The sequence below is a fragment of the Papilio xuthus genome, unplaced genomic scaffold, assembly GCF_000836235.2.
Source record: "Papilio xuthus unplaced genomic scaffold, Pxut_1.1 DF824992.1, whole genome shotgun sequence".
Classification (NCBI taxonomy): Eukaryota; Metazoa; Arthropoda; class Insecta; order Lepidoptera; family Papilionidae; genus Papilio; species Papilio xuthus.
In genome coordinates, this window is record NW_013533657.1 from 2,690,542 (window position 1) to 2,704,792 (window position 14,251).

General features: G+C 33.5%; 4 protein-coding genes across 8 annotated transcripts; 3 read left to right on the top strand and 1 right to left on the bottom strand.

Moving 5' to 3' along the window:
* Positions 1 to 1,092: 1,092 nt before the first annotated feature.
* Positions 1,093 to 2,851, top strand: LOC106126548 (solute carrier family 41 member 1). Of its 2 annotated transcripts, XM_013324264.1 has the most exons (2): positions 1,093 to 1,378; positions 1,452 to 2,851. In XM_013324264.1, the coding sequence occupies exon 2, from the start codon at positions 1,471 to 1,473 to the stop codon at positions 2,758 to 2,760; it is 1,290 nt and encodes a 429-aa protein (XP_013179718.1). In that variant the 5' UTR covers positions 1,093 to 1,378; positions 1,452 to 1,470; the 3' UTR covers positions 2,761 to 2,851. The 2 variants fall into 2 exon arrangements, with proteins under 2 accessions (XP_013179718.1, XP_013179717.1); XM_013324263.1 differs by having other exon boundaries at positions 1,093 to 2,851.
* A 731-nt stretch (positions 2,852 to 3,582) lies between these two features.
* RpL37A (ribosomal protein L37A) lies at positions 3,583 to 4,605 on the bottom strand. The gene is given in 3 exon segments (NM_001312548.1): positions 3,583 to 3,758; positions 4,273 to 4,401; positions 4,568 to 4,605. Coding segments are annotated over 3 exon segments (273 nt in total). The 5' UTR covers positions 4,571 to 4,605; the 3' UTR covers positions 3,583 to 3,617.
* A 305-nt stretch (positions 4,606 to 4,910) lies between these two features.
* On the top strand, positions 4,911 to 10,677 carry muc (dihydrolipoamide S-acetyltransferase muc). Of its 3 annotated transcripts, none has more exons than XM_013324632.1 (10): positions 4,911 to 5,175; positions 5,502 to 5,677; positions 6,573 to 6,755; positions 7,109 to 7,144; positions 7,330 to 7,512; positions 7,798 to 8,096; positions 8,173 to 8,267; positions 8,364 to 8,563; positions 8,913 to 9,015; positions 9,355 to 10,677. In XM_013324632.1, exons 1-10 carry the CDS (start codon positions 5,057 to 5,059, stop codon positions 9,482 to 9,484), a joined length of 1,524 nt encoding a protein of 507 aa, XP_013180086.1. In that variant the 5' UTR covers positions 4,911 to 5,056; the 3' UTR covers positions 9,485 to 10,677. The 3 variants fall into 3 exon arrangements, with proteins under 3 accessions (XP_013180086.1, XP_013180088.1, XP_013180087.1); XM_013324634.1 differs by having other exon boundaries at positions 7,846 to 8,096; XM_013324633.1 differs by lacking the exon at positions 7,109 to 7,144 and having other exon boundaries at positions 4,912 to 5,175.
* Positions 10,678 to 11,098: 421 nt separating this feature from the next.
* LOC106126630 (phosphatidylinositol 4-phosphate 5-kinase 1) lies at positions 11,099 to 13,181 on the top strand. Of its 2 annotated transcripts, XM_013324376.1 has the most exons (3): positions 11,099 to 11,258; positions 11,454 to 11,628; positions 12,772 to 13,181. In XM_013324376.1, exons 2-3 carry the CDS (start codon positions 11,463 to 11,465, stop codon positions 13,128 to 13,130), a joined length of 525 nt encoding a protein of 174 aa, XP_013179830.1. In that variant the 5' UTR covers positions 11,099 to 11,258; positions 11,454 to 11,462; the 3' UTR covers positions 13,131 to 13,181. The 2 variants fall into 2 exon arrangements, with proteins under 2 accessions (XP_013179830.1, XP_013179829.1); XM_013324375.1 differs by having other exon boundaries at positions 11,099 to 11,628.
* Positions 13,182 to 14,251: the final 1,070 nt, after the last annotated feature.

Consider the following 14,251-nt stretch of genomic DNA (forward strand, 5'->3'; position numbering starts at 1 on the left):
GAAGAAGAAGAAGAAGAAGAAGAAGAAGAAGAAGAAGAAGAAGAAGAAGAAGAAGAAGAAGAAGAAGAAGAAGAAGAAGAAGAAGAAGAAGAAGAAGAAGAAGAAGAAGAAGAAGAAGAAGAAGAATGTGAATTGTGGGATGAAGTTTATTATAATTTTTGAGATTGTATTATAATATTTATTATAAAATGGTTTGCTCGAAACATGAAAAAAATTTAATAATAAAAATTAACTTAAACACTATTTAGGTTGTGTGTAGAATATATCCCTATTATTGTTTCAAATATTGTAGATCAACCTGTAAATTGGTCATGTCATGACAAGGTTTTCAAACTACTTTGATTTATGATTCTATCATGAACATTTCACAAAAATGGGCAGGCAATAAAAGTTCCTATTTGTACCTGTAAAAACTAATCATAATTTTTTTACATGGTATGTGAGTTCAATCATTGTAGACAATTGCAAAGAAGTTTTGTAAGTAAATGGGGAGATCCATATAATCAAAGAAAACCAGTTTTTTTTAAAATAAGGTATGTAATTAGGTGAAAAGCAATAATTAAATTGATTATGTTATACACTTGAATCAATTCATTACAATTTCATTCTGTTGCAGATGAATAAATGCACCTCTTCAAGGTCTACAGAATTATTAAATGAAGGAATCTGCTTCAGAATTACTAACTGCATGTCGCTGCAACATCTGTGCTACAAAGTTTGATTGTTTGAAATATTGTAATTCTAAACTAAATTTTGAAAAATAACTTTTTATATGGAGTAGTTAAACCGCAAATCTAAAAAAGGTCACCATGTTGCAGGAAATGCTAGTAATTATATTAATGTCAATATTGATATATAGATGTGTAACCTATAGATTTAGTGTTTTATATTAGTTTGATGTTAATAATATGACAATTTATAGAAATATATATGACAACGAAATGGTTTTATTTTTCCTAAATTGTTTTCCCTCGAATAATACTTTTAAACGTCAAAAAGGAAACTGACAGATTGATTTTTTTAGGTTGGTAGCAACGTAGACTTGTTCATAATTTTTATTCTCCGTTTGTGTATCTAATTAGTCAAGAGTCCCGTCTCTTATTTTATATACTCTTTGCTTGTCTTGTCAAATCAGCCTAATGTCTAGACCCAATATCTCAATCTAAAATTCTTATTAATATTAATAAATTAAGTAAACTCTGGCGCTTAACTGAAATTTATAGTAGTGTTGTGTCTATAAAATACAAAGTAGTGCACTTGCCTGGAGAAAAAATTGTTGTAGAGGTTGGCTCAAATAAACTCAAAGATGGTATTTTAATAGTAATTAAATGAACATGGATATTATTGAAGAAGCGGCGCGGCTTTAATGCCCTATATAGTACGTCATCATTTTCTATACTTTTATTGGTATTTTATTTATTAATTCTTATATATTTTGTCATCATGAACAGAATCAAGAATAATACTAGAATGCCAAGGAATTCCGGAAGTACAAATGAGACCGATGTTCACGCAGATGCGTGTAGGCTCATTGCGAACTCGAATAAACCGCCCGAACCAAAATATGAAAACTCTTGGACTGCAGGAGTTCAAATGTTTGTGTCGTTTCTGCTCGCCGGATATGGAATGGTTGCAGCCAGTTTGTTGCTTGATAAAGTACAACATTGGGATGTCTTCCAAGTAGTGTCAGAAGTGTACATTTTAGTTCCAGCACTTCTGGGATTAAAAGGAAATTTAGAAATGACTCTAGCATCAAGATTATCAACACATGCACATTTAGGACACATTGATAGCAATCTTAGTACTTTGATTGTGGGTAACATGTGTCTCATTCAGTGTCAAGCAGTTCTTGTTGGGTTTTTAGCTGCTATGGCTGCAGTGGCTATGGGTTGGATACCGGATGGCCAGTTTGATATACATCATGCCATGTTACTATGTGCTTCGAGTGTTCTAACAGCCTCATTTGCAAGTTTGGTGCTTGGTTTAATAATGATTGGTGTGATAGTGCTTTCTAAACACATGGACATAAATCCTGATAATGTGGCTACACCTATAGCAGCAAGTCTAGGTGATTTAACAACATTGGCACTCTTATCTTGGATAGCATCTTTATTACATAGGACAATTGGTTCAAGTATTATACTGCCTTCTATTATTATAATTGGTGGTTTAATTCTAGTGCCAGTTTGTGGATACATAGCATATGAAAATAAATTTACAAGGCAAGCCTTAGATGAAGGGTGGGTTCCTGTGGTGTCTGCAATGGTTATAAGTAGCGCGGGGGGATTAATATTAGATTATACTGTGTCAAATTATTCAGGAATTGCAGTATTTCAGTTGGTTATCAATGGGATAGGTGGTAACATGGTAGCAGTGCATGCATCCAGACTCTCAACATCATTGCACACTGGGCAGAAAATGGATTCAGTTTTGAGCAGCACTACAAAGCTACTTATGGTTATGGTGATCCCCAGTCAACTAATATTTATTCACACAATTGAATATTTGAAGGCTGGACACACTTCTTTAACTCCAATTTTTATTCTTATTTATATGTCTGCTGCTCTCCTGCAAGTATTTCTCTTACTAACAATAAGTCACTATATGGTAGTGGGTATGTGGAAATTGGGGATGGATCCTGATAATTCTGCTATACCATATTTAACAGCATTAGGTGATCTTTTAGGTACAGCATTATTAGGTATAGCCTTCCATGTTTTATATGCCATCGGTGATAAGGATAGTGACTTAGGTGATTAATATATGTACATATTTATATACATACATGTACTATTTAGTATTATAATGAATGCTCAAACTGTATAAAAAAGACTTGTATACTTAAACTAAACCTCTTGACGAATCTGCTTGTAATACTGTGCTGTTTGTGTTATTTTTCTAACATTTATTAAATGTCTACATATTATCCATTCATTTATTTCTGAAATGTATAAATTAATGTACCAAAATTTAGTTTAATATCTCCTTTTGGTGCTATAAAATATTAAAACATATCAATAAATATTTTTACAATACAAGTATTCATTTATTTCAGAGCAAATTTTTTTATCATCATCATCAGCTCACTATACGTCCCTACCGAGGGGCTCGGAGCCTACCCTAAGTTAAGGGTGATTAGGCCATAGTCAACCACACTGGCCAAGTGCGGGTTGCAATATTGTAATGCATTCTGTAAATTGTTTATATCTTATCATGAATACCAGATAAATTTTAAAACCTAAAATAAACAATGTTCTGCTATCACAACATATTTTGTCATTGCCAAGGATAAAAAGTATTATGTCAATCAAACCAAGATTGCTATTTTCAAAGCTATGTTTGCAGCAATATGTTGACACTGGGTTATGATGTACCTGTCATTTTCTGTTTAGTTACTTAATATTTGAATTAAAGACAGTAATTTTAATTATACTAATAAAATGTAATGATAAATCAATTAAGCATTAACATATGCTTACTCATAAATGTAGCAGTGATTCAAATTAAGCTCAGTCAGAACGCTACCATAAAAGCTAAAAAATATATGTTATCAATTAGGAATATGAAAATAAACCAAGTAAATAGTTTTTAAATGTTTATTAACTTAGTCTAGGTGTTTACTTGACTTCACGTAACCTCTTGACAGCGGAACGGCAGGATGATGCAGCTGTGGTAGAGAAGACCCATGCACCACCGGCTACTGTCCTCTTGCACCGTTTGCACGACCAGATGCCCACACAAGACCGTTTCATGGCATCCTGAAAGTGTATTAATCTATTGAGTAATTTAACTCATAGTAAAATAATTTCTTAGGCTTCAATACATAAGTCTTAGTTTTATAAACACAAGTGGCTTGATGATTTTTAACACATAGTAAAAATGACACATGACTAAATTTCTAGTCAGTGGCTTGAGATTGCGTTCCTAATTGCAATAAACAAGTAGCACAATGTGTATTAACACTAGTTGCCATTCCAGCCAAAAGAATAAAACACAAACTTTACGGTAACTTTTAAGTAATACTAAAGTTTGAGTAGTATCGCAATTGTTTATAGGAATCGTAACTTCACAAAGCACTACCTCAAACAATATGGTGTAAATGGATTCCCAGAAATACAGTGTTTGCATCTATTATTATTATTTAGTATGTGGGGTAACGAGATGAATAATGTATGCAACGTTTTATTGTGTTAGATGTTTTTAATAATAATAAACCAATGGTACTTTTAGACTGAACACCGATTTTGTGAGAAGTATACAAAAGTTATTTACCTTTCCACAGAAAGAGCAAGTGTATTTTGCGTGTTGTGTCACTTCCATCTTTTTGACCATTTTACGCAAAGAGGCTCCATAACGAGTTCCATATTTGCCGGTAATTCCAACCTTTTTCGTACGTTTGGCCTGAAAACATCACAACAAATTGGCATATCGTATCTCATCGATTTACTTTGAGAATGTTGAAATATCGTGCACAACTTTGAAAACACACAATATTCACTAAAATGTTTCTTATTTTAAATTAAAACGATAGTGGATTAATGAAATATTTTGAAATTAAAATTCTCACCATTGTAAAATAACCTTCCTAACACAACACTTGACAGAAAAAGAGAAATGACAGTAATTTGACACTGACACTTCACCAAATCAAAAACTTTTTCGACAGGTGCTCCATAGATTGTTAAGACTTTTTTTTTTAAAGTGGGACACAACTTAATTGAATTACGATGCAGTTAAATTCACTGTAAGAGGAAATCCAGAAGTTTAAAATCATAAGTTATTGTTTCAGAAGTAGGGCAAACACTTTGTCAATGATTTATAACATTTTTTTTCTTTATGTTATGGGTTTAAGTTTATATTATTTTTCCTTTTTATTAACTAGCAACATCAAAAACTGTCACGAGCACGATAATGTCATTTGTCAATTTGTCATTGACCGTTGAGTTGACGGATTCACTTCAACGACCTACAAATTTGTAAAGGTCGATCTTACGGCTTTCTATAATACCGTCCCGACTAACTGGACGGAATAGTTTAGTATATATCAATATACAAAATGCTGCGAACGATTATTGTGCGAAACCAAGTTTTGAGCGAAAGCTTGAAAAAAGCTGTTCGCGTTAATCTTACGAGATGTATGACCACGGAATTAATCAGGAGGAAAAGTTCCAATAAGTAAGTGTATTCTTTATGTTATTACATCAAATAGTGTAAATATTTTTTAATTTATTAAATCTTCAAGTGCTTATTTATAGTGTAGTTTATTAAAGTTACTCTGATTGTCGGCGGTAATTGCATAACCAAAACGTCAAATCGTGTTACCTTGATTAATGTCATCAGATGGAAACATGTGCAAAATTTACCTTGTAATTTTACGAGATAAAAGTAATTATAATAATTGTTACAGATATTTGAGTAAACATGGGTTTAGTATTAATACAGTGAGCAATACAAATCTTCAAAATATATGTTGTGTTACAAAATGTATGATTTACTTTTAGGTTCATAAACTCAGAATCGAAGAGTGGGTTATTGGCACTACAATGGAGGCCTCAAATACGCTACTACTCAGATTTGCCGAGCCACAACAAGGTAAATCTGCCTGCTCTCTCACCTACCATGGAAAGTGGATCCATTGTGAGATGGGAAAAGAAAGAAGGAGATAAGCTTGGTGAAGGTAAATTTGTTTAAATATGTTATTAGCTTTAATTACTAGTGTCAAAGCCAACCCATATGATGAAAAGAGTTATATATTAATTAAACCCAAACTAATCTTACTGCAAAGGGTCTTGATGATCACCTCAATGATAATTTTTCATCGTTATGTTATAAAAAAAATGTAAAACAAATCCTAAGATAATGGATTTTTATAGCATTTATAAATTCAATTTTTTGATTTTCAAGAAAGATATCAAATTAAAGTTACTTTCTGTTGATGAACTTGTCAATGGGGGTCTCTGTAGTAAAAAGCAAGTGATACGGTGGTAGTTTGTTTTATGTAAATAGCATAGTGAAGGTTGGCAATTTACCTTCACATTGTGTGTAGTACAGCCAATAGGCTATCTCTGTCATAGATTATAGCTATAAAGATAAAAATGAGATCAACATAGTATACATAATGTTGAATAGATATAATAACTGTTTGGAGTTCAATATGTCTTTGGATATTTAACTACAATTTCTATGAGGCTTAAGGTAGATGAATTGAGATTTTAATTCAACGATTGCTAATGTGGTCCGGAAGTCCTCTAGGGTCTATGGAAGACATGGATATGATGGTATAAAATAAAGTTGAGGGTTCAAAGTTGAAGAAGAAATGTAGGAGCAGGGATTTACTAAATGCATAAATTTTTTAAAGAGTTTGGGTAAAAAAATGGGTGGTTCTAGTTTCATCCAAACTCCTCTTTCATAATAATGAACTGAAGAATCATTAACAAATTTATTTATGCTGTATATTTCTCATGTTATTAGTCTTCTTAGTAGTGAAGGAATTTTTAGGTAACATTAATCAAACAAAAATTTAAAATACTATTTATATAGTGATAATGCAATTAACTTTCTATATTCTGCAGGTGACTTGCTCTGTGAGATTGAAACAGATAAGGCGACAATGGGTTTTGAAACACCTGAAGAAGGTTACCTAGCAAAAATTCTAATTCCCGAAGGCACAAAGGGTGTCCCTGTTGGCAAGCTACTGTGTATTATTGTGGAAAATCAAGCCGATGTTGCCGCATTCAAAGATTTCAAAGATGATTGTATGTATTTATTTCTTTTCATATGTGATTTTTTTTTTATTTGTATGGGTGTGATTTATATGAAGACTGTTAACAGTTTCGCAATGATTATGCTAGTTGTCAGGAATAATCAATGTAAACAAGATAACAAGAATTGTTATAATTTAGGCAAAGCTTTAGTTATAGTTTGAACATGTTTTAAACATGACAAATAAAAATTCATTTTAACAAATTTAGAGTTAAATTATTATTCGTTTGTATAGAAGGTAAATGGAGTGGGTAATTAACCAGCATCTTTTGTTTCTGTCATTTTTGTTTGTTGGTGGTTTTAATTTTTTGCATGAACAATTAACACAATGAATAACATATTGCAGCAACAGGAGCGCCTGCGAAACCAGCGCCCGCCAAAGGTAATTTTATATACCAACATTAAATATCTTGCATGAATAAATTAAAAACTTGTAACTTATTTGGTATTTAGTCAATCTATTTTAGATTATTTTAGTGAAATTGGCAACATCTCTAAACAAAATAGATTTTGAAACTAAATTAGTTTCTACTTACATCAATTTTTTCTTTTGTTATAACTTTTCAGCTGCGGATGCGCCTTCGCCAGCACCCGCTGCGGCTGCGCCCCCCTCCCCCGCCGCCGCGTCCCCTAGTCCCGCAGCCCCTGCAGCCCCCGCGCCTGCTGCAGCCGCCGCTGCTCCTGAAGGCAGAGTATACGCCAGTCCCATGGCCCGCAGATTGGCTGAACTCAGAAACATACGACTTGGAGGTATCACTGCCTATTCAAGAATATATTCTTGTAATATTATTAACTTACTTAGAAGTTAACGTTTCTAATGAAAAAATAACAAAATTATATAATTTATGTGTTATGTATTGTTTTCTCTATCTTGATATTTTATATTATGTAAGTATTTAGAAAATCATTTGCGACTATTAACTAATTTCTCACTCGAAAATTCAATATTAAGGTATATATAGTAGACCGTGATATGGTAAATGTGAAGGAAAGTAACAATTATAGCTTGACACCTGACATGTGCCGTTTGCACAGGCCAGGGGTCTGGATTGTACGGGTCGCTAAAGAGTGGTGACCTCGCAGGCGCCGCGCCACTCGCTGCAGCCGGCGCCGTGGCTGCCCCGGCTTTTGCCTCCGCCCCCGCCCCCACCCCGGGCGCCGCCTTCCTCGACATCCCTCTGTCGGGCATGAGGGAGACCATAGCCAAGAGACTGTCCGCCGCTAAACAAACTATACCTCATTACCAGCTCAGTGCTACAGTTAACATTGAAAAGACGCTGAAAATGAGAAAGGACATCAATGAACGATTGGCGAAGGAAGAACCAGGGCTTAAGGTGAGTTTTTAATATGCAGTGTATTTAGATTGCTTACATAATATTTGATTGTAAATAACTGTTATTTTTATTACAGATTTCAGTGAATGACTTTATCGTGAAGGCCGTAGCGTCCGCCTGCAAGCGCGTGCCCACCGCTAACTCACATTGGATGGAATCTTTCATTAGACAGTAAGTAAAATGACAATTTTGTTAAAACAATCAATATATCAAACATATGAAATTTAAGATCTAAAATTAAATCTAATATAAATGTTTTATTAACAGATTCTCCAACGTAGACGTGAGCGTAGCGGTGGCCACGCCCACCGGACTGATCACGCCCATAGTGTTCAACGCGGACTCGCGCGGTGTCATCGACATCTCAAAGACCGTGAAGGAGCTCGCGCAGAAGGCGAAGGACGGCAAGCTGCAGCCGCAGGAGTATCAGGGTGGCACTGTCACCGTCTCCAATCTTGGAATGTATGGTATGTATACACTACTTCCTGGTCTTTCTCCGACAAACAGGCATTTAAAATAGTTAAGTTTAATTCTAAGTTTGCCTCTGATAGAAGTTGCTGTTATTAAAATTATTTTTAAAATCGGTTACATTTTGAATTCTCAGGGAACAAAAAGTTACACATTTGTAATTTTCTTTACAATTATAGCTCGGAGGCCAAGGCCTACATTGGGTCGCTGCATCACCCTAGTTAGTTAATTCAACAATATAGCACTTTTATATTGTTCAATAGGTGTATTCTTGAAGTGTAAAAAACCTTTTTGTGTCATGTTTTCTGATCCTTTTTCTTTATCTGATTCGAGTATTGATTTTTGTAGGTATAACAATGTTCAACGCCATCATCAACCCGCCACAGTCTTTGATATTAGCGTGTGGAGGCTTGCAGGAACTAGTAATCCCTGATAAAAATGAACCACAAGGGTATGTATTCTATTCTTACTAACATTTTAAATATGTTACTTCAAATTAATAGAAATGGAAAATTTTTAAATCAAATGTTTTTAGATTTTATACAAAAAATTCGCTATCGCCCACGACAAATTCCGCGCGGTGCTAAAAAAAATAGTTAGCCTATGTGTTCTTCCAGTCTATGTTCTATATGTATGCCAAATTTCATCGAGATCCGTTCAGCCGTTTTGTAGATACCTTTAATCATCCATCCAAACAATCGAATTTATAATATTAATAAAATTAAAGCACTTTGTCCAATTTTAAATGGAATAAAAGGCAGTTTTAGAATGAATGTTATCTACGTTTCAGGTTCCGAGTTGCCAAATTCGTGACATTCACTGCGTCAGCTGACCATAGAGTGATAGATGGTGCGGTGGGCGCGCAATGGATGAAGGCGCTCAAAGACAATCTAGAAGATCCCGCCAACATGATTCTTTGAAAATGGCGTTAGAACATCAGCTGTTTGGATAAGCATATAGAACACGGTATATAGATTTTTAACGAAACCCCTTTACTAGTGAATTTTAACGTGCATTTTTCCAAATAAAATGTTTAGTTTTTAAATGATTGTATATATTTATAATTTTGTTTATCTGTGGCATTCATTCTTTGTTTGGTTTGACTACAAGCTTTTTAGCTCTTATTCTTATCCAATTAGCTGTATTATTTGTATAAAGTCATGTCCTTCAAAATGATGTTTTCGCCATTGTTATTTTTGACGTTTACTTTATAAAAAAAATATATATGAAAGTATTGTACGGTTATTTAATTATGGTTATTAAAAAACAGTTTTTTTTCGAAGGATGTGTAGATAGTTAATATGAGGGTGATTAATTTATCATTGTTAATTTATTAGATTTCATGCAGTGACTTAATTTCATAGTTCATTTGAACTTATAGAAATATATTAGATAGTTGAATAAATGTATGTATCTCGGTATATTAATTGTTGATTGTGATTTAGCAACGAATATCAAAATAAAGGATCAAGAGAAAATCATATTTATTTAAGCATCTATTTGCGATATCATTTTTTTTTATAAAAAACTGTTCTTTTTTTGATTTGAAAGTCTAAATCCCCATATAAATTTGGAGCGGAAATCTGTTATATTTTGCTATTTGAGATTTTAAAACGATAACCGTTAGCGTTAGATTGAAATGCTTTGAGTCTTGAGGACCTGGTTTAATCGGAGTCAAGTCCTGAGTTTCCACTGAAGGAACATGTTTTGTAAAACATTTTTTATCCGTTTTTAAACAAAATGAAAATCATACAAAATTAAATGTATTACGTATTATACCTTTTCGGTAAAGGGAACTCACGCATAGGCTCTAAAGTTTATTTGACGACGTAATTCAAATATTAACTGGAAAATCTTGTTCCATATTTTGATTTGTAATAAATTGAGATTAGAAGGTTATTTTGATGACGCCTTTGATTTTCTGAATCACTTATTTTTAATCAGTTCATTATTTATTTCCTTTAGTAATGTAGAAGTTGCGAATACGCGTCATACGGTCGATGTAAATAAAACAAAATGGCGCCCAAGCGGTGGATCATCTGATTATGTATTAATTCTGCGAAACTGTAATAAGATTAAATGGATGTTAGTAAAATAAATTTATTAATTAAAATTATGTAGTGTTTTTTTAATTTATTTTTCCGTTCCCACAACTACCTTTTGGATAGAGGTCACTTAGTGGAGCATTATCTTTTTCACATACAGTAGATTAAGTCAAGCGATTAATCAAGAAACCATTTGCCTGACAAGTTGATCACGTAAATAAAGCCTTAAAATTTTAATATTATAATTGGGGAACTCTTGATCTGATGTTCCCCAATTATAATATTAATATAACTCCGAGACAAGAGAACCGATTTGGATAAAATTTGGAACAGAAATAGATTACAGTCTTGATAAGCTCATAAGTAACTGTTTTTTTTTAATTCACCGCCGACAAAGTCGCGGTCTAAAGCAATAATAGTTCATAAGTATGATCAATAATTATATTAGGCCATGGTCGAAAACAAAGTCGCGTGCAATAAAGAAACGAAAACGTGTCATGGACGACATGTCATGTCAACCTTAAAATGTGTTTTATGTGAAATGTATCGCTAAATAATTGATAAAAACACGACCTTGAACTGTATGTCTCGCATTTTTAATATTATAAATTAAAAAATAAAGTAAACAACACTTCGTATCTTGCATAAGGTATCATTTTAACTTTAATTTTGGATGAAAAATATACTTATGTTGGTACTTTGTAAGATATGGAAAATAAGGGCGTAGCAGAAAGAATGTAAATGGTTACAAGAGAAGAGAAAGACCGAAGCAAGTATGAATGATTGAATAAAAGTAAAATAATTCATACAAGAAGTCCAATACGTAAAAGACATATTTTTAAAGTTCAACAAAATGACCGAATCGGGTGAGAATTCTGAAACTGCAACTGTGGATACTAAGAAACAAGCAAAGGAAATACTTGTGATACAAGACGAAGGTTTCTTTGTACATGATACTGGGGATACTTACAATGGTTCTTTTGAGGTGAAGAAAAAAGATAGAAGTATCAAAATGCATGGTAACGTTATTTATTTATTAGAATAAAAAAAAACATAATTGATAGCCTATGTGTTCTTTAAGACTAAGTTCTATATGTATGTCAAATTTGATTAAGATCCGTTCAGCCGTTCTAGAGATACCTTCAAACAAAAATCCATCTATCTATCCATCAAATTAAACATTCGCATTTATAATATAAGTAAGATAAGATTGTAATAATCCATGACAAAAGTTTAGTTCCTGACTTCGTGAAGGTGTAATGATACAGGATTCTTTTTCCGGACATGTTTACAATTTAATGCGCGTCTGTTCGTAGACGAACTTATGTTAGCAAAAAGATAATCGTAATCTTAAGAGATTCAAAGGTCATTGATCTTATTTCCTTAGTTTTTTATTTAATCTCATCTCGTTGTTCGTGGCTAATGTTTTTAAACTTGAAAGCCAGCCAAGCAGGACGGAATGTTTTTGTCTTTTATAAAATGGTGTTTAATGGACCGTACTGCATCTATTCCGGCGATGTCGACTGTTACGCTCTGGTTACAAGAAGCGTTGCATCCACCGGCCTCACACAAATCCGTATCCAATTTATGTCTAACAGATAAACAATAATTGAAATTGTAGAAAGTGAAATTTGAAAAGAATTTACATTTAACTAAAAAATACGTATTGACTTCCGATCCATTGAAGGTGTCCGGTCGGTAAATGATTCCTTTTTATTTCTTATCGAGAGCGAACCGAATTTCCGATATCGCATTGGCGCCCGGCGATGTGGGAAAACGTGTTAAAAGGTATCCGTGACAAAAATATTTCGTTTTAGCTGAATGAATTTATTCTATTTATTCTATTTACTTCATTTCATTTTTTTTTTCAATTTCCTCATACTATTGTTCTAGTACTTCTATAACTACCATAAGATTAATTACTATGATCTGAGATGTGATGTGAAGCAGAACAGAATCTCTGTGCTGCCGGTTGTCCGAATTACTGAACGTATGGAATAAATGTTACTGCGATTTATGTCTTGTATGATTTTGTGTTCTGCCATATACAGATTCGTTTAGTGGAGTCCCTTGTAGGTTTCAAACAATCTAAGTTATGGGACTTTTTTAATTCAATATTTAACAATTCTGAATGTTAGTTGAACTCTTAAAATGTTTTCCAGGTCCTGGAATTTATACAACCGCAGAAGGTGACGCATACGCTGGTTACTGGGAGAACGATAAGTTGGGCGTCAACGATGAGGTGATGATATCGTATCAGGACGGATCCAGGTACCAGGGTCTGCTGAAGGATTGGTGCTATACCGGCCGCGGTAGATACTACTACCCAGACGGCACTATACTGCAGTGCGAGTTTGTGGATAATTGCCCTGTTGGTAATCTGACCCTTATAGATCCCAATGGACATACTTGGCTGGGAAAAGCTGAACATGGGTACTGTTGGTTTCAACCTGTTAACCATCTATACGTAATGTTGGAAACTCGCAAACGACGATATGAAACTATGAAAGTATTGACGTGAAATATAAGAGTTATTTTTTAAAATGTTACAATAAAGTTATTTTCATTCTGATTTAGTCTGATTATTTATGTTTCAAAGATTTCATCGTTAAAGAATTTTAAAAGTACAAGCGATAACAAAAAACAATTGACCAACAATGTCGCTTTAAGGTCTTCGATTAACGACTGACTGCCGAGAAAAAAAATTAAATCAACGAAGATAATTCGTTTTGATTGTGACAATACTTACTTACAAAAGTCTTTGCCGCCTAGTTATAGCTTTGCTGTAAACAAAACTCAAGTTTATGTTAATGTTGAAAGAGAGGCATTCTCTACGTTTGATAAGGAGTTAATTTAATTTCAGAGTGGCGACCGTGACAGGAAGCAGTTAATACTCGCGGCAGTCAAAATGATTGGAATAACTAAGTAAACGGCGGCAAAACAAGCTTAAAATAATCAACATTTAAGCAACAATATCATGTAAACACAATAACAAGAGCTATGTAAACAATTCAATTGCTCACTGAGTTGAGAAAGAGGTCGCTTTAAGGTGTTAAGTACACTCGCTTACATAAGTTTAGACAGGCATTTATTTGACGCTTCAACGTTTGAAAGATTGAACCCCACTTAAACGGCAACTTGTGTTTTAGTACATTCGTGCACACATTGTTTTTGTTAAATTCCATTATTTAATCACAGTAGCTACTATTTTTAGCTACTTTCCATTGGAGTATTCCTGCTAGTGCTATACTTTGTTATTTTAAGTTATTATTGACTGTTTTCGATATAATTGGACACTTTTACACGTTTAATTACCTATACGATTTTAAAGATTTTTTTTCATAAGTTCCTCTGTTCTATTACGTAATTCGTGATTGCGCAATTAAACCATTTATACCAAATAATAAAACATCTATTACTAAACTAGGAGTAGCAATCGCCGCCTACGGTCTACATGATGACGTGTGCAGCCAAACTTGAATGCGTTTAGAGTTTTGGCCTCCACTGTACGCCCACTGGAGGTCATGGCTCCATTCGGAATTGCTTTTAACATTTGTTTTAGATGTTTCCTAAGCTCACTTGAAAAGGTGTCACGATTACTGATCCGCCCAATTTTATTTTTCAATTGTTTATGTTATTATT

Coding starts and splice junctions, on each gene's coding strand:
- LOC106126548 (XM_013324263.1), top strand. CDS start 1,444: ATGAACAGAATCAAGAATAATACTAGAATGCCAAGGAATTCCGGAAGT.
- muc (XM_013324632.1), top strand. CDS start 5,057: ATGCTGCGAACGATTATTGTGCGAAACCAAGTTTTGAGCGAAAGCTTG. Junction 6,756..7,108: donor CAAAGATTTCAAAGATGATT/GTATGTATTTAT, acceptor AACATATTGCAG/CAACAGGAGCGCCTGCGAAA. Junction 8,268..8,363: donor ATGGAATCTTTCATTAGACA/GTAAGTAAAATG, acceptor TTTTATTAACAG/ATTCTCCAACGTAGACGTGA.
- LOC106126630 (XM_013324375.1), top strand. CDS start 11,463: ATGACCGAATCGGGTGAGAATTCTGAAACTGCAACTGTGGATACTAAG. Junction 11,629..12,771: donor TAGAAGTATCAAAATGCATG/GTAACGTTATTT, acceptor AATGTTTTCCAG/GTCCTGGAATTTATACAACC.